This window comes from Pelodiscus sinensis, chromosome 12 (genome assembly GCF_052426305.1).
Source record: "Pelodiscus sinensis isolate ZL-2025 chromosome 12, ASM5242630v1, whole genome shotgun sequence".
In the NCBI taxonomy this organism is placed as follows: Eukaryota; Metazoa; Chordata; order Testudines; family Trionychidae; genus Pelodiscus; species Pelodiscus sinensis.
The window spans coordinates 51,513,234-51,530,863 of NC_143063.1; the positions used below are offsets into that span (position 1 = coordinate 51,513,234).

The following is a 17,630-nucleotide window of genomic DNA, read 5'->3' on the forward strand; positions in this document are numbered from 1 at the left end:
GGAAATTCTGTCCAGTGATTCGGAAAATCCTTTCTGCAGCCTCCCCGTTCCTGCTGCCTCCTCCAGGGCAGCAGACACGCTTTGGCGCTCAGAAGAGCAGGCTTGCCAGTGATGGGGCTTGGTGAATTCCGACTACGCGTTACTGTCTGGTGGCTTTCTTTTATGTGGCCGCCCAGTCAGACAAACTGCCTTCCCGTCGGGGGGGCGGGCGCTGAGCAGGGAGGAATCTGCAGTTTGTATCCTTGTTTTGTAGTCGTTTTTCTACCTTTATTGGTATTCATAGCTCACATTTTCCCGGTTACTGTCAGCCTGGGCTTTTGGCCATTTAGAGAGCTCGTTCCCCTTGCTGTGGATGATGATGGTATAAAGACAGATGGTGTAACTGCTTATGAATGTCCTATTTTATTTCCCCAGAACCAGACAGTTCACTTGAAGACGTATATTATTTCCACATGCGCCGGTTAGGCAGCCCAGACAGTGTCTGAATCCAGCAGTGGGCCACCCTTCCTTCCTCTCTGTGCAGACAGTGACACTACTAGGGCACCAGTGGTACTGCGCCAAGGCTCCAGCACCTCCGATGGCTCTCTGGGTAGCTGGGGAGTGAGCGGCAGCCCCCTTGCAGCTGAGCAAGGCCCTGCGCGTGGGCGCCTTTCGGAAAGAAGGGTGACAGGCGTTGTTGGCCGGAGCAGAGGAGTTGGGAGACGGAGGGTTTTATTTCTGGCTGTCACCTGCCCCGTTTAACCTTGAGCCTCCCCAGAGCCTCTGTTTTCTGTTCTGCAAAATGGGGCTGGGCTTGCTTTGCCCGCCTTGGGAAGGTGCTTTGAGGGGCACTTTTTTCTGCCGGGAGGCTCGCAGGCCGCTGTGTTGGGGGAGTAAGCGCCCTAGTCTGTGTGCGGCGGGTATCGGAACCAGGCACTATGGAGAACGGTGATTTAGGGACAGAAAAAAAGCAAAAATGTGACATTCAAATATTTTTACTGAAACCCATAAAACCAGTTGACTATTTAACTCCTGCTTTTTATCATGGCCCCGCCTCCGCCCATTAAACAGCCCCCTTCTGCACCGTGCCTGGCAGCTGCTTTTAGTCAGTGGCGAGGTTGATTTCCTGACCCTTTCCCTGAAGTGAGGGGGATGATGGAATTTCAGCTCCCAACCACGGATCCATAGTTCTTCCCTCCAGCAAATTCTCTGCTGCTCAGACCACAGGGAGACAGTTTCTGTGTCAGTAACGTGTCATGTTGTAACTTGCTACACGTCTCCAAGAAACATCCTTGTGTAAGGGTACCATCCACCCCCGTATCTCACACTGGGGTCTTGGCTTCCCAGCACAAGGCCCCACCAGCTCACACGGCTCTGAAGAACTGTGACCTGCAGAGCAGTGGGAGCGGAGATTTGCACTGCACCCGTTAGACACAATGTGCTTCCCCTTCTGGCCAAAACCTCACAGGTAGCATTTTCAAAAGAAAGTTCATAGTGTGGGGTGGTCAGATCCAGCCAGTCCCAGTGCCTGCTACCCCTTGTTAAAAAGCCCCTTCTGCCAGTGTCTGAGACAGCTGGCGGACTCTTCCGACCCTGGAAGTGGCGCTTGGTGGCTCGTTTCCCTGGTGGTGACTTCGGTGTGCAGGCCGCATGGCCCTCTGGCTCCAGTGACCAAGCCGCCGTTTACCAGAGGTGGGACTGTGAGCTCATCCGGGGGGCTCCTTCCCAAGCAGTGGTAGAATCCCCCCCGAATGAGCCTAACGACAGTCGCTGGCTGACTGGAAGAAATGAAGCGCTAGAAATGCAAAAAGAGCGTCCCTGCTTGTGGGCTCAGCCGAATGCGAGTGTCCCCTCTCTGTTGGGGAGAGCTCCTCTCCGTGCCTCTTCGGTTCCCTGCAAACCGGGATGTGAATCTGCCCTGCCTCGCCTGCCACAGGCCATGTTCTCGTGAACCCTGCTGTGGCAGGGAGCACTAGATCAAAGCACAGTAATGAAGTGCTAATGTCCATCACCAGGTCCATACAGACAGCTGCTCTGCTGCCGCTTTCCCCTGCTTGCTGCCCCTCGCTGGTGGTGTAAACGAGCCCTCAGACAGTTCTCTCTGAGCAAGACTGCTCCTCTTTGGGACCCTTGCCATGGCTCACTAGCTTGGCTGGGTTCTGCAGGCTGAGGGCAGTTTCTGATTAAGTGGTGCATGGCTGAAGTCCCAGTTCTTTCCTATTCAATGTGGGGTTCCTGGAGTCCTCCCCTGTGGTGAATGAATACCCGCTATTATGGCCCCTCCTGTCACCGTACTGCCTGATGGGCTCTGTGTGTATTTATGGGGCAGGTAAGCATGGTGGTAGAGGACAGGAACTTGGCTAGAAAACTACCAAGTGTGTTGCTTCAAGACATTTCATGACCATCCTTATGATCCTGTTGAAAGTCGGAATAAATAAATACAAGATGGCCGGGCACTGCGTGGCTGGACCTAGAAAAGATGGTGTCCGTATTTCCATGTCCTCCAGTATCCCTTTCAGCAGTTGCATCTACTTGGATGGTGTGTGTATGGAGAGGGTTGTACCACGTATCTCTGTAGGCCTTGAGATCACTGCTTGATAGTAAACGATCCTGCTGGAATTTGCTTGCTGGTTGTGACCTGCGTAGGAGGACCAGAGTCCTTCCCCACATGGAACGCGTCCCCCTGGGGCTCTCGCTTTTCTTTCATTGCTCCTTCATGCCGACCACGGGTTTCTTTTCACCGTGTGACGTGCTGCAGCCTGTTGCCGAGAGAAGTGGCCATTCCTGCAAATAATCCTCTGTGTTTTTCCCTGTGGTGATTAGTATTGGTTAGATGTGAGTAGTCCCCCCCCCCCCCCCAGCCTTACGGCCTCTTGTGCGTTATGCAAAGGGCACTCGGTTGGCAGGAAAGATCCAGCCACATCCAGGATTGGAATTGTTGCCATGTGTGTCCTAGGAACAAGTCCTGTCCGCCAGACACAGACTCTTCCCAGTGAAGGAGGACAGGCAATCACAGACAGCAGGAGAGTGGTGACAGCACTCTTTTTCCTGGCTCTAGCATTTCAGTGGGCTTTGCGTTCTGTTGAAATTACACCAGCCTTGAGACTAAGTGTGTGTCTACACTCCCGTTTGATCAATATAACTTGCCATTCACAGGTGCTTAAATCCCCACCCCACCCCCATGAACAACCAAGAAAGTGAAAGTGTGAACACTGCTTTGTGGGCAGAAGCACTCTCCTGCTGACAAAGCAAAACCCTCTTGTCTACACTGGCATGTTTTGTCGCCAAAACCTGCCTTTTTGGCAACAAAACAGTGAGAGCATTTACACTGCAGTGCGACTCTTGTTGGGAAAACACAGAGTTTTGGTGACAAAAAACATCCATCCCTGGGAGAGACTTCGGTTTTTCCCCTCCCTTTATTGTTGACAAAGAGCTGGTGTGGACTCTATTGTTTGTTTTGCTGAGGGAACTGGCTTCCTCCAGTATCCTACAATTCCTGACCTTTTGGCTGTGCTCAGTGTTGTGTGATCTCTGCTGCCCTGCAGGCATGCACCTCTCCCCTTGCAAAGCTCCAGGAAGTATCTGACAGCTAGGTGAGCTGCTCCGTGTGGGGAACAAAGAAAGAGCTAATCATTGGCGTGCTCCTGTTTTGCCCTGCTGGGAACCCAGCGGCAGGCAGGCTGCTGCTGCAGGGGGAGGGCTGGAGAGGCTGCTGTGCTGCTTGGACATTCCTCAGCACCAAGAGCTCCCAGAGCCTCTCTCTCTTCCCATCACATTGAACTGTGGGATGCTTACCCACAGTGCTTTGCTCTGTCTGTCGACAGGGGAGCTAGCAACTTGCCAAGAAATGTCCACAGCGGGAAGCAGAAAAACCAGTTTGACCCGTTTTCACTTTTGGTGACTGTTGCGTGTCGGCAGCACTTTTGTCACCAACCCTTCCCAGTGTAGACACAGCCTAAGTATTTTGTCAGAAGTGCCGACAAAGAGTGTTACGCAAGCTGACTTTTAGCGACATGCATGGAACTGCGGGTTCTGAGGGCCCCCAGAAAGTCACCACAGAAAATAGCCAAGCAATCCTAGTCTACGAATGTGGAGGAACTCAACCCAGCACTGTTGGTTTAGTTCCTCGCACAACGCAGCACTGGGAGTGGGAAGTAGGAACCACTGGAAGCCACATCATGTACAAACATTGCAAAATGAGCTGCCTCGGCGCTCGTTAACGACAGACAGGCTCTCTCCTCTGCCTCTGCTTCTGCTTTTAGTCTTTTCTCCTTTTGGTTCTTACATTTCAGAAGAGTCCGTTGAAGACGTGGAAGGGCTGAATGAGACGGCAACCGAACCAGAAGAGCCTGCCAAAGAGCAAGAGTGCGGAGGAGACAAGGACCAGAACAAATGGACAGGTGGGTTTTGCGTCTGTTTCTACCCAGTCCAGCTGGCTGTGGGGATGGACAGATAGGGGCTGAATGTGGCTTGTAAGGGCACTTCTGCTGGTGCCTTGTTCCTCTGTGTAAAGCGGCCTTTGTATTTCTTCCATTTGGTGTCTGTGAAGAGCGACTTACAAACGCCGCAAAGTTTTCACCTTCCTTTGTAGCTCATGTTTTGTATTGAAAAGCTGCCTGCCCCTGCCTGAAGTGATTAAGTTGGTACCCCAAAGTGCGCTAGGCTTGGCAAACGGTTACGTGGGCATTCCTGCCCCCCCCCCCCCCCGTTTTCTAGAGCCATAGCACGGTGGGAAAGGAGGTTACGAAAATGAGCAGGAAAGATGGGGGCCAAGCAGCAATCCACAGGCAAAGCAGACTGCTGCTTTGCGTAAAAGGCCTACTGGGGTGACAGCACATGGCATGAAAGGTCATGCTTACAGCTCTCCTGTTACAAACCCTTTGCTAGTCACAATGTCCGTTTTTCTCCCCCTTTGCTGGTTGCATTGCAGCTACACTGCGGGAAAGACCCCTGACTAGGCCACGCGATCTGGCTCGCAGGGCTCAGGCTGTGCGGCTGTGATATTGTAGTGAGATGTTCAGGCTCACACTGGGACCAGTGTTCCCTCTCTTTTGTCATCCATGTGCGGAATAAATATTGCAATGTGCACTGAGGGATGTGTGGATGTGCACCACAAGTAGAAACTCTTGCTGCCAGCTGTGGGCGCTGTGCTAATGCTGGGTGGCACTGGAATCTCTCCTGGGCAGCCGCCCAAGTGCACAGGTTCAAGGGAATGCTGGCTGGGACCCTTCCCCCTCGCAGAGTCCCAGAGGTTGGGCTACAGCCTGAGCCTAATGCCTGCACTGCACTTTTATAGCCCTGTGAGCCCGACAGCTGACTCAACTCAGCCGCAGCCGGGCTCTGGATCGTTATCGCAGTGCAGGCGGGCACTGCGCAGACAGCCGCTGCCCTGAGGCTTTGCACTGCGCTAGCTGACAGGAGCACTGGATCGTAGGCCTGGAAGAGGCTTCGAGGGGCCTCGCATGGCCCAGGCTTGACACTGACAGAGGCTGTTCCGTGGGATGCTGGAGCTCTCTCGTCTCGTCCTGTCCCCGGCACCCATGGCAGGACTAGGGATCATCTGAATTTACTACTTGTTTCCTTTTCACAGAGCTCTACAACATTTTGACAACACCCGTTTTTGCAGGTGTAAAGTAAAAAAAGACTGTCTTTGAAAAATCCCTGCTTTGTAGAAATGGAAAAATAAGGACTTTGAGGGTCACTGCCAACCCCAGGAGCGGGGTCACTGAGCCACTAAAGAAACATAAAAAAAAAAAAACTTTTTGCCTTTGGGAAGAAAACAATTTCAGATTTGTCCTCTTAACTTAGCAGCTCTCCTTGGCAGTGCGGTTGTGCTGACTCGTTCTGTTTACTTGCAGGTAGGGAAATTAAGAGGAATTCTCATTTGCCAGCATCAAGGTCTGAGCGGTTCTGGCTCTTTCCTGGCAAAGAAAACCTGGCAAGTCCCCTTAAGGGCTGTTTGTGCTGCCAATCTAAAATATTAACTAGACACGTAAGGAAACAAGAAGACATTCTACAACTACATTAGAATCAAGAGGAAGACCAAGGACAGGGCAGGCCCATTGCTCAGTAAAGAGGGAAAGACAATGACAGGAAATTTGGAAATGGCAGAAGTGCTTAATGACTTCTTTCTTTTGGTTTTTACCAGGAGGAGTGATGGTGAATGGATGCCTAACATAGTGAATGCTGGTGAAAATGGGGTAGATTTGGAAGTTAAATTTTTAAAAGTACAAGTTAAAAGTTACCTAGAATTGTTAGATATCTTCAAGTCACCAGGGCCTGATGAAATGCGTCCTAGAATACTCAAGGAGCTGATAGAGGAGGTATCTCAGCCTTTAGCTATTAGGGATGTTAGATAGCGTGTAATTGAAATAGCCATGTAACTGCATGAAATTTTAGCGGTTACGCAGCTATTCAATAGGCCGCGGAGGCAGGGCTGGCAGCCAGTGCACTCCCAGCCCCCCTCCTGGGGGCACCTTGCAACCCCACACTGCTGCCTGTCCATCAGAGGCAGCAGCACAAGGTGGCAGGTGGGAGCCGGTCCCCCAGGGGAGCCAGTTTAAAAGCTGGGGGGGGTCTGAGCTCTCTGCGGACAGAGGCTGCTCTAGCATCCCATAGAGAAGCCTCTGTCTGTGGGGAGCTTGGACTCCTGTGGAGAGGGGCTGCTGCCACCCTGTGCTGCTGCCTCTGTAGCAGAGGCAGCAGTACAGGGTGGCAGGCGAGAGCAGGTCTCCCTTAAAAAAACAGCTTCCCGCGCAGATACAGAGGCAGCAGCATAAGGTGGCAACAGCCCCTGAACACAGGAGTCCAAACTCACCAGGAATGGAGGTTGCTCCATGTCAGCAGCCCCTGTCCATGGGGACCTCTGACCCCCTAGTGACAGGGGCTGCTGCCGCAGAACAGACTCTGTCCATGGCAGGCCCAGGGCTATGAGTTAATCATATAGTCATCTACATGTTAACATCCCTATTAGCTGTCATCTTTGAAAAGTCGTGGAAGTCGGGAGAGATCCCAGAAGACTGGAAAAGGGCAAATCTAGTGCCCATCTATAAAAAGGGAAAGAAGAACAACCCAGGAAACTGCAGACCAGTCGGTTTAACTTCTGTGCCAGGGAAGGTAATGGAGCCGGTAATTAAGGAATCCACCTGCAAACACCTGGAAGATAATAAGATGGCAGGCAACAGCCAGCATGGATTTGTAAAGAACAAATCATGTCAAACCAATCGGATAGCTTTCTTTGATAGGACAACAGGTCTTGTGGATAAGGGTTGGATGTGGTAAACCTAGATTTTAGTAAGGCGTTTGATACGGTCTCACATGACCTTATCAATAAACTAGGGAAATACAAACTAGATGGGGCTACTATAAAGTGGGTGCATAACTGGCTGGATAACCATTCTCAGAGGGTAGTTATTAACGGTTCACAATCCTGCTGGAAGGGCAGAACAAGTGGAGTTCCGCAGGGGTCTGTTCAATATCTTCATCAATGATTTAGATATTGGCGTAGAGAGGACGCTTATTAAGTTTGCGGATGGTACCAATCTGGGAGGGGTTGCAAGAGCTTTGGAGGATGGGTCATAATTCAAAATGATCTGGACAAACTGCAAAATGGTCTGTGGTAAACAGGATGAAGTTTAATAAGGACAAATGAAAAGTGCTCCACTTAGGAAGGAACAATCAGTTTCACACACACAGAATGGGAAGCGACTCTCTAGGAAGGAGCATGGCAGAAAGGGATCTAGGGGTGATAGTGGACCACAAGTTAAATAAGAGTCAACAGTGTGATGCTGTTGCAAAAGAAGTAAACATGATTCTGGGATGCATTAACAGGAGTGTCGTGAACAAGAAGTCATTCTTCCGCTCTGCTCTGCTCTGCGTTGATTAGGCCTCAATTGGAGTATTGTGTCCAGTTCTGGGCACCATGTTTCAAGGATTTGGAGAAATTGGAGAAGGTCCAGAGAAGAGCAACAAGAATGATGAAAGAGCTAGAGAACATGACCTATGAAGGAAGGCTGAAAGACTTGGGCTTGTTTAGTTAGAGAGGAGAAGACTGAGAGGGGACATGATGGTGCTTTTCAGGTATCTAAAAGGGTGTCACAAGGAGGAGGGAGAAAAATTGTTCTTCTTGGCATCTGAGGACAGGACAAGAAATAGGCTTAAGTTGCAGCAAGGGAGGTTTAGGTTGGACATGAGGAAAAACTGCCTGCCTGTCAGGGTGGTGAATCACTGGGATAAGTTGCCCAGGGGGATTGTGGAATCCCCATCTCTGGAGATACTTAAGATCAGGGTAGACAGACACCTGTCAGGGATGGTCTAGACCAGGGCTTCTCAACGCATGGCTTGGAGGCCACATGGAGCCCATCTGTTTGTGGCCCACAGTGCGCTTTGGTTTTACACAGGGCTCAACATGTGTCCCGTGGGTGGGATCCTTTGAAAATGGCCTCCACTGGGAACACGCTCCACAAATGCGAGGTGTCTCCCAGGTGGGGTGAGCATTGAAAGACAAGCGGAGGGGCTGGCTGGAACAGATGGGTCCAGGGTGTCGGCGTGTCTAGTCCCAAGGGAGGAGGTGCCGGGAGCGGTGGGGCATTGTGGGAAAGAAGCTATTTGCGTATATATTTGCATGGATATGCAATCACACTTAAGTTGCGGCCCTCGACATCTGCTGTGAGTATCATTGTGGCTCCCCGTGCTTCCAAAGTTGAGTAGCCCTGCTCTAGCCAGTACTGGGTCCTGCTGTGAGGGTAGGGCACTGGACTTGATGACTTCGCAAAGTCACTTCTAGTTCTAGGATTCTATGATTAAATGTATTCCAAACGCTCTCGGGCATAAGCACAGTGCTGGTACGTTGGTATTTGTAGACCTCAGGAGAGGCCAGCCCATTGAACGAAGAGAGCCACAATTGTTGAGGGAAAAAAAAACCAAAAGGACGCTGCCCCTTTAAAAACTGTGGGCAGGCTTTTTGGCCACATCAGGCTCCTGTCGGCTGCCGCCATTGTGCCATGCCAGACGGCTCCCCTGCGCCCAGGGGGCCGGAGGCCAATTGTAGGGGTGGGTGGGGCGGCTTCGCGAGCCATGGGGGAGGCTTTGCAAGCCGCACTGTCAGGGGTGAAGAGCCGCGGGTTGGCCACCCCGCTGGACGTTTTCAGATGGTTTTCAGTGATACGTTTAAGAAATCACGTGGAAAAAAATAAGTTTTGTAAAACTTTTTTTCACCCATAAAATCTAGTTGGACATAGACTTTTAAGGCAGGGGCCTTTTATATGGCCATTTTCCTGTGGAATTCCTAGCCCCCCTTAGTGGAAGGACCATGTAAACTATAAATACTAAAACCAGTTTCTAGGACCTCTACGTTTTGGTTTGTTTTGTTTAAAAATCCTCTAAAGGAAAACCACAAACTATGCTGAGTTCGGCCTTGCGGCTGTAGCTGCATCCACATAGGCAGGCCCCTCTGCAGGGGCAGATGATGATTTTGCGGGGCCCCCCCTTTGACACGGCGCATGCGCAGGCCTCGGGGCGACCGTCCCACTCGCCCTGCCCTATATCCGCCTCTGCCCCTCTGCTCCACAGAGACCCTGGAAGCCCGTGGGCCGCTGGCTCACCCGGCCCGGGGACTGTTGCAAGGTGAAGGACACGGAGGTTAGTGGGGTTTAAACGCAGCTTCCATGCTTAGTTGAACGTGGGCCCTGCTTTCTAACACGCGGCAGAAACGCTCCCTGTTATTTCCAGCCAGACACACACACTCACTGGAGCTGCGTGGCGGTGAACTTCTAGCCATGCGGTCCTAGCGTGTCAGAGGGACACAGTGGGGGAGCTCTGGGAGGCTCAAGGGCTCGTGTCTCTCACCCACCGAAGTGGGCAGGGTTCCAGGTAGACCCTGCCAAAGAATCGGACACACTTGATCATGGGCGGGGGGGGGGGCGGGAAGCAGAGCTGGCGGGGAGAATATGGGGGCTGCAGGGCTAGCCAGGAGGAAGGGGGGCTGGGAGGAAGGGAGGACGGGAAGCAGAACTGGGGTGGGTTGGGGGCCGTGGGGCTGGACAGGAGGGGGGGCGGAGGAAGGGGGGCGGGAAGCGGAGCTGGCGGGGGGGGTGCAGCCACTGGCCGCAGCTGGACTCCAAGGGGCCGCGCCCCCGGCAGGCACTCCCTCGAGTTGCTAGTAGAAGCCGGGTGGGGGAGGGGCTGGGAGCCACTCCCCCCGCCCGGCTTTTGCACCAACCAGAGGCTCCCAGCTGGGAGGCGGGGCCGCGATTGGCGCTGGGAGCCTCTGGTCGCGTGCAAAAGCCGGGCGGGGGGAGTGGCTGGGAGTCCCGGACCCCGCCCCCCCCTTTTGCACACGACCACAGGCTCCTAGCACCAATCGCGGCCCCGCCCCCGCTAGGCTTCCCTCCGGTGCCCAGCCGGGAATTCAGAAAATACCGACATTGCGCATTGCACGTGTCCCGTATTTTCTGAATGTGTCTACCAGACAGAGGGCGCAAATAAAACAGGACACCTGGCAACTCTAGAAGTGGGTCCAGTAGAAGGTCTGACCTCACTGCCTTCTCTCTGGAGGAGGGCAGAGCCATTGTAATTTTGCCTGTGACTGCCCTCTGCTTCCGGCCTCCCGTTTAATCGTTCAGCACGATGGGCTGTGGTCTTAGCACACCGGTCACACGACCACTGCCAGGGTGTGGGGCAAGGCAAAGGCCAGTTCAGACGTGGGACTGGAAGGCAGATAGTGATGTGGCTTTCTGGGTGTTACAGGCCATGTGGACGTGTGCGGAGCGGCATCAGAGCAGGAGTAAAAGATGTAACCAGAGGATGGGGGCAGAAATCACAGGCTGTTCGAATGCAGGAGTCCACCGTGGGCTATTGAGCAGGAGAGCAGAGGTTGGTGGGGCTAGGCCGTGAAGGGCCCTGGCCCTGAGATAAGGAGCCAATGTCTGAGGTTAGACAAGAGGGAGCCAGCGGAGGGATGCAAACAGAGACGTGACTGGTCGAAACAACAGGCTAGGGGAATGACCACTGTGGCTGTATTGTGAGCAGACCGGGGGTCAGCGAGAAGCATGTGGCACCAAACCGCATGATACCTCTAGGGCTGCCGGGTGTCCAGTTTTGAACTGGACAGTCCAATATTGGCGCTTTCTGTCCGGGAAACAAATTGAGACAATAGAACTGTCAGGAGTGTTCTAAGATGGAATGTCGATTGGGGTGGAATGGCAAGTGTGTCCGGGATTTTTGTTGAAACCATCTGGCCACCCTAGATACCGATCGCTCGACGAAGGCGGCACCGTATCTTAGAATGGGCAAGAGTCGATACAGCCTGAGCGTGAAGCCCTAGAGGAGGTGATGCCGATGTTACAGGCGGGAGAGGAAGGCTGAATGGTAGTGTTAGCCCCAGGGATTGAGAGAGGTGGGAGCAGGAAGAGCTTGGGAGGGGCAGGTGAGAATAGGACCTCCACTGACTCTTTGCGCGACCCCTTGGAATTTACTTAGCCTTTCCGTGCCTCAGTTTCCCACCTTTAGACTGAAGAGTTGCCTGCCGTAGTAACACACTGAGCTCTTCTGCTGACAAGCTGCAGCTGATGCCCATTATCAGTGTTACTGTTGGAGCAGAGCGAGGAGTGTCTGCGGTTGGCCTTCGAGCACTTGGCACGGTGTGCCGGAACGCACCATTCGTAGGGCCTTTGTGAGGCACTCGGAAGACTCAGGACTTTAGTTTCATCCCAAACTGATGGCAACTTTCCAGTGTCAGAGACTGTGAAATTCCCTTCTTTAAGTTTGTAGAGAGAACAAATTATTCTTGAATACAAATGTCTTACGTTCAAGTGAAGTTCTCCCTCCAAACAAAAAACCCCAACATCGTGTGTGGGAATGCTCGGTTTTCAACTCAAAATGCAAAATGTAGAATTTGTGCCTAGTTCGATGTGAACCCAGGCATCTCTAGATTTGGCCAGAAGCAGGAGGAGCGAGTACGTTTCACGCCAACGCTCTAGCGCTTTTGCACTCGCTAGTCCAAATGCCATGTGTGCATGCCAGGCCATCAGTGCCTTTTCCTAGAGGCTCAGAATGTTTGTGCTTTTCAGAAATCAGGGTTGGGTTTGCAGCGTACTGCTCGTATTTCCTGTGCCTGGATTGGGCTTTTCATTTTCATTGCAGCAAAGGGTGAAGTGGCTTCTGCACACTCCCGAGATGCAGCGCGAATCGTCCTGAAGGCCCTTCCGACCAATTGTTGCGGCCATATTTCAATCGTGAATGAATTCTAGATGTCAGTGTTTAATATCGGACACAGAGCACTGAGTCAGATCCGGGGCAACCAGTCAGGGCCTTAAAGAATGTTGGTTTATTATTTGAAACGTGAAATACCGAGATGTTGATAAAATGAAAGAAATGCCTTGGTCCCAAGCGACCCTGCTGCACGAAAGCCTTTCTTGGGGTTATCCGTCAGCCGGACTTCAGTACGCCAGTATTTGTTAAACAAAATCGCTATGTAAAATATAGATTGAAATGAAATAATTCTGGAGGACTAGCCTGGAGGATTTTTTAAAAAAACCATTTTTTAATCCACGCTGCTCACCTCACCCCGAGCAATTAGTGCAGCGGAGCGTCCCTGATTCGAATCGGTGGCAGATTGCTATTAGAAGAGGTATTAATGGGCTGCTGAGAGCTGGGAAATTGTGGCAGAAAAGTGTGTTTATGGAGTGTGGTGCTGGCAGGCGTGATTTCAATCGGATTTGACATGTTTAACATAAATGTATACTGCACAGCTCCTGCAGTTTATGAATAATTCCTGCAGGCCCACTGCCTTTCTAATTACTGAAATTGGAAAAACCAGGTCAGGCACATCCTGGCGGGAACCTATTCCCACCCCTCCCCCTCCCCCTCCTGTTGTCGAGCTGTAGGTTTGGGGTCTGGATCTTTGGGGAAGGCAAAGGCAGGAGGACCCATGAGAGCAGTTCTCCATCCCTGCTTCTGTCCGGCTGCCGGAGGCGCAGTTAGGGGGATTGTGCAGCTCAGTGTAATTGCTCTCGGCTCTTGAGACCAGGAGCAAACTTCCAAGGTACCCAACTCCCATTGAAAGCCCATGGGAGTTGGGTGCCTACATGCCCTTGGTGCCTTGCAAAAACTCTCCCGGAGATTGGACTTGCTGAGCTAGGACTTGACAGCTTGTCTCTATGCTCCAAGGTCTGCCTGCAGTGGGGGAGGCTGTTCTCTGGCCTAGAGCATTGCCTCCCTCTCCCCTTGCTGCCTAGAGCCCTCCTTCTTGGAGCCGGTGGCTTTCTCCCCTTTCCACGGGAGCCTGTAGGGAAGCCATGTGTATTAGCATCCTTAGTCCCCCTCCGAGCAGTCCCTCCAGCCCCCAGCCAGCTGTGTTGTTCTTCCCTGAACTGCCTCAGCTGATGAGTTTCTTTCAGCCCGGCCCCGGGACGGGAGCGCTGCATTCCCGGGGCAGTCACACTCCCTGTCTTAGGCGTGTCTGCTTGCAGCCCGTAAGGCCATGGCTTCGTGTCCTGTCCATTGGAAAGGCCTGCTCTGCTGTCAGTTACAAGCCCAAAGGCCTGTTGTGCACTGGCCACCGTGGTGGCAGACCCCAGTAAAACAGACGTCCCTCCCCAGTGTCCTTGGGCGTTTGGCTGGCACGGACGTGGGCTGCCAGGAGTGCTTGGCAGGGCTAGCGCAGGCACCAAGAGCGTGATTGAAAGGGGTGAATCTTGTCTGCACTGCAAGGGGAAACTGTGCTGTCTGCTTTGGCGGCTGCCTTTGTTATCGCTGGGCCCCGCAGCAAGGGAGCCGTTCTCAGGCTGGCGGGGCCTTTGGCACTCTTGACTTCCCCCTCTCTCCTTGTTTGTTCCCTCCAAGATGCATTAGCAGCACATGAGCTCTCGGAATCGCTGGGCTGGTCTGCCCATCCAGCCCACGGCCACACTAGGGCATGCTGCAGAGCCAGGCTTTGCGGCCCCCACCAACCCAGACGTGGCTGAGTGTAGCACAGACCCTGTCATCCTCACCGCACACTCCTGCCATTTGAAACAGTGTCTTCTGGCCTTGGCCTTCAACTTTTCTGGTGCTCTTTGGCAGCATTCCCTCTAACTTTTCCACCCATGTGCGGAATGAATTTTGTTTTGCGCACCAACATTAAGATATGTGACCTCCATATCAGTGCACCTAACAAAATTCATGCAGCGCCTCTCCCCAGCCCTGGTAGTTCCCAGCAGGGCTTCTCTGCCTGGCCAAGGGCTTCTCTCCCTCCGCAGCTGTTCCTGTGGGCTTGGGCCAGGCCTCGAGAGGGCTCTGGAGGGTCGGGGCTTGGTCTGGGGCAGCAGCACAGCTTACAGGGAGCCTCGGGCTTTCAGCCACTTCTAGTCCAGCTGAGATTTTGTGTCCAAGCCTCTTGACCTTGTTTTTCAGCTAAAGCCATGGGACTCGGTGTCAGCTGGTTACTGCGTCCCGACCACCCGCTCCGTTGATGGCCCGCCCCCGGGAAGCAGCCTGGCAGTGCCGTGCTCTCTCAAACTCAGGGTCCCGCGGGGAGAAAAGCTAGCGTGAGGGGACCCCCCTGTGTGCGTCCCAAGGAGTCGGGCGCGTGCCAGTAGCCGTGTGCACCAACGAGATGGGACGGCCCTGTCCGGTCAGGAAGCTGCAAACGTTGGGCTGTCTCCACAGCACGGTCCGGCAGCGGGGCGCTCTGAGCCATGCCCAGGTCGGTTGTTGCCTCCTCTTGGGAGCCGTCCCCAGCTGTGCTGCCAGAGCCTCCTCCAGGTCATTGACGCGCCGCAGGCCCCTGAACGTAGGGTCTCTCCGTTTCCCTGCTTTAGCAGGCTACTCCCAGCCCCGCCTGGAGCAGCCGCTGCTGACCTCAGGCGTTCCTTCCAACGCTCCCCAGCTAGAACCCCCTGCACCAACAGAAACTTGACGTCATGGTGTCCTCTGAGCATGCAGCTCCTGTCGCTGAATCCCTCTTCAGGGTCCCCCCGTGTCCATTTCAGCCTTGTCTTGACCATCAAGGCCCTTCATGATCTGCTAGTCCCGATTTCTCTGCTCTAGTGTCCTGTGGCACTGCCCCCGAGCCAGCCTGCTCTGCTAGCTACAGCTGCCATGTCTGCCCTTCCCGTTCCTCCCCACTGCCTGATCTTCACGGAGCACAACCTGCAGGGCGTTTCCTGCTACGCACCCGCAGGAAATCAGCCAGCCCTTCCCGGCCAGTCTGCAAGGGAAGGTTGATATTCATGGATGTTGTTTCACAAGAGATGCAATTGGCTGGCTTTTTGTCCCCCTCCCTATATGTAAGCTCTTCGGTGCAGGGACCACAGCGGTGCGTGTGCAGGGGGATAGGTCCGTATCCTATTTGGAGCTTCTGTGTGTGGCCGTAAGATAAATATTTAATCGCAGCTCAGCTATTCACACTCACCGCCGACTGAAACGAGCCAGAGAAACAAACCCGTCTGGCCATTTTCAGGGTCGCATTTTCAAGAGCGAGACAGAGGTTGTGCAGACGTGCTCTTGCCAGGATCTCTGTGTATTTCATCCTATTGACTCTCTGAGCCTTTATTTATCAAACGTGGGTTTGCAAAACTCCAGGAGAGCAACAGGCGCTCTTGCCTCCGATTAGCATGGCTCCCACCTCCATTAGGGTGAATGGGACCTTGGGGGAATAGGGAATGTAAACAGACAGCGTTTCAGAGAGAACCATTCCAACCATCTGTTCCTAGCACTGAAGGGAACACGCGCAGCCGTGCCGTGGTGCTAGGCAAGGCGGTTCCATTCGGGAGACTTGAGCGCTGCGCTCGTGGTCTGTTACGTCACTCGACTCCCTCCGTGGAATTCCTGACATGGATGTATTCCGCTGGTATCGTATCAACGGCATGTTCCTGCTGGAATGGCACATGTCTGGCAGAGAGCCCTCCTGGCAGCATGGTCCCAAGCGAGGCAGAATTTCCACGGTCCGGGTTCCTCTGCTCCAGTGCCGAGTGCTCCCGTGTCCTCATGCTGCCTCCCCACTCAGCCACTGGGCTGCAGCTGGCGGGGGAGGCCTGGCGGCGTGGGTGCAATAATCCCGTCGGTGCTCTGAGCTCGGGCTTGCCAGACGCAGCCCCGGGGCGCTCAGGGGCCTTTCTGCTGACGGTGTAAAGGAGTCAGGAGGCCCTCTAGCCACAGAGCCCTCCACGGGAGGCTGCAGATTTCACTGCGAGGGTCACTGTTTGCTGCAACGTTTCGGAGCTGCTCCAGGAAGAACCGGAGGGAAAGGTCTGAAGACTCCGTCGCTGGAGACAGACCTGTGGGGACAGCCACCCCACTGGGCAACGGCTTCTGGGCGGCTGTGAGAACAGCCTTCGGGGGGGCCTGGTGCTGAGCTAGTCTGGACAGTGTTTTCCTTATCAATCAAGGTAGCAAACCGGGGCTGTAAGTTTGTGGGGCAGGTGGCAGGCTGGCTTACGGGACGCCGGCAGAGGAGAACCTCTGGCTTACGGAAAGCAGCATGAATTAATAATCATGTAATTGGCTTCTCCATTAGGTTGCTGGGTTGGGAGATGGCCCTTTAGACGAAGGGGCTGTCAGGGTAGTTTAGCGAAGAGAGTCTGATGGGTGAATCATGGGGGTGGCGGCTGCCTTGGCCTTGCACAAGGCTCAAGCACAGTCAGCTCTTTGGTCCGGCCGGTGCTCGGCTCTGAGGCTAGCAAAGGAAAGGCTGAGCAGCCCTTCTGGGTCACCCCTCCCCCCTTTAAGGTAGAGTGTGACCCGACCCGACCCTCCCCCCGGTGCTGAAAAGCAGCTGTTGTCCAGCGAAGGGCGTTGGGAGCCAAGTGCCTGGCAGCCTGGCGGAAGGTCCCTGCTTTCTCTGGGGACAGAAAGGTCGTGGGTCTGAAATGCGTCGTCCTAGCCTCTTGAACCTTGAGATGAGCCAGTCCAGGCCCAGTTACCTGCTGCACCGTCACGCTGGCCCTCGGGCAGGATCTCGCCTGTGGCGGAGGGGACATGCCCGTGAGCAGTGGCTGGAGATAGAAGGCTTTCGCACTGACCGCGGGGAAGCGGCTCTTCCCTACATCGGCTTTGGAGCCGATCACTGGGTGTGCTCAGCATGATGCCGTCTCCGTGCCCGCTGCCTCCGGAGGGCGAAGGGGCTTGTCAGCCCCCTGCCCGGTGCCACGCTGCCCAGCCCCGTGTCCACAGGAACCATTCATGTACTTGCACCTGCCATCCGCCAGGGGAGTCGCAATAGCTTGGTCTGTGTCGGGCCCAAATGGGCATTTTCTGCATCGCATGTTCCATTCTGAGACCGCTGACAACAGCCAGGCCGTCTCCCCAGCGCTGCTGTGCGTAGGCAGGTCTCCGTGCTGGGCGGTGAAGGCTGAGCACCTCGCGTTTCAGGGGAGGGAAGCAAAGCTGGGGTTACGCTCCCCACTGACGTGAGCGGCTGGGACGGTGCTGTGTCTTGGCTGACTGGCCGTGGCTCCATTGGGGAGGGCTGGTCGCAGAACTCAGGGGTGCCTGGCCACGGGGAAGCTGCGGGCAGCTCTGCCTCAGCAGAGGATCCCAAGCTGGCTCCACCAGTGCGGGCAGCCGTGGCGCTGCCCAAGCCAGCCTGGGTGCTGTTTCAAAGGGTGGCGAATTTGGGGCATGGCAGCACTGGGACAGTCTTCGGAAATAACGGATTTCGACTAGGGACGTGA

At 54.2% G+C, this 17,630-nt stretch overlaps 1 protein-coding gene across 4 annotated transcripts in view; it reads left to right on the forward strand.

Annotated features, from left to right (window-relative positions):
- Positions 1 to 17,630, forward strand: part of ZFHX3 (zinc finger homeobox 3) — an 866,714-nt gene that overhangs the window by 812,347 nt on the left and 36,737 nt on the right. For 3 of the 4 annotated variants that reach the window (XM_075939759.2, XM_075939762.2, XM_089781575.1), the window contains one exon: positions 4,272 to 4,379. The exons of the other annotated variant lie outside the window; for it this stretch is intronic. In XM_075939759.2, the coding sequence (XP_075795874.2) occupies positions 4,272 to 4,379 (108 nt within the window). The remainder of the gene's footprint in view (positions 1 to 4,271; positions 4,380 to 17,630) is intronic. 4 annotated transcript variants of the gene reach the window in all.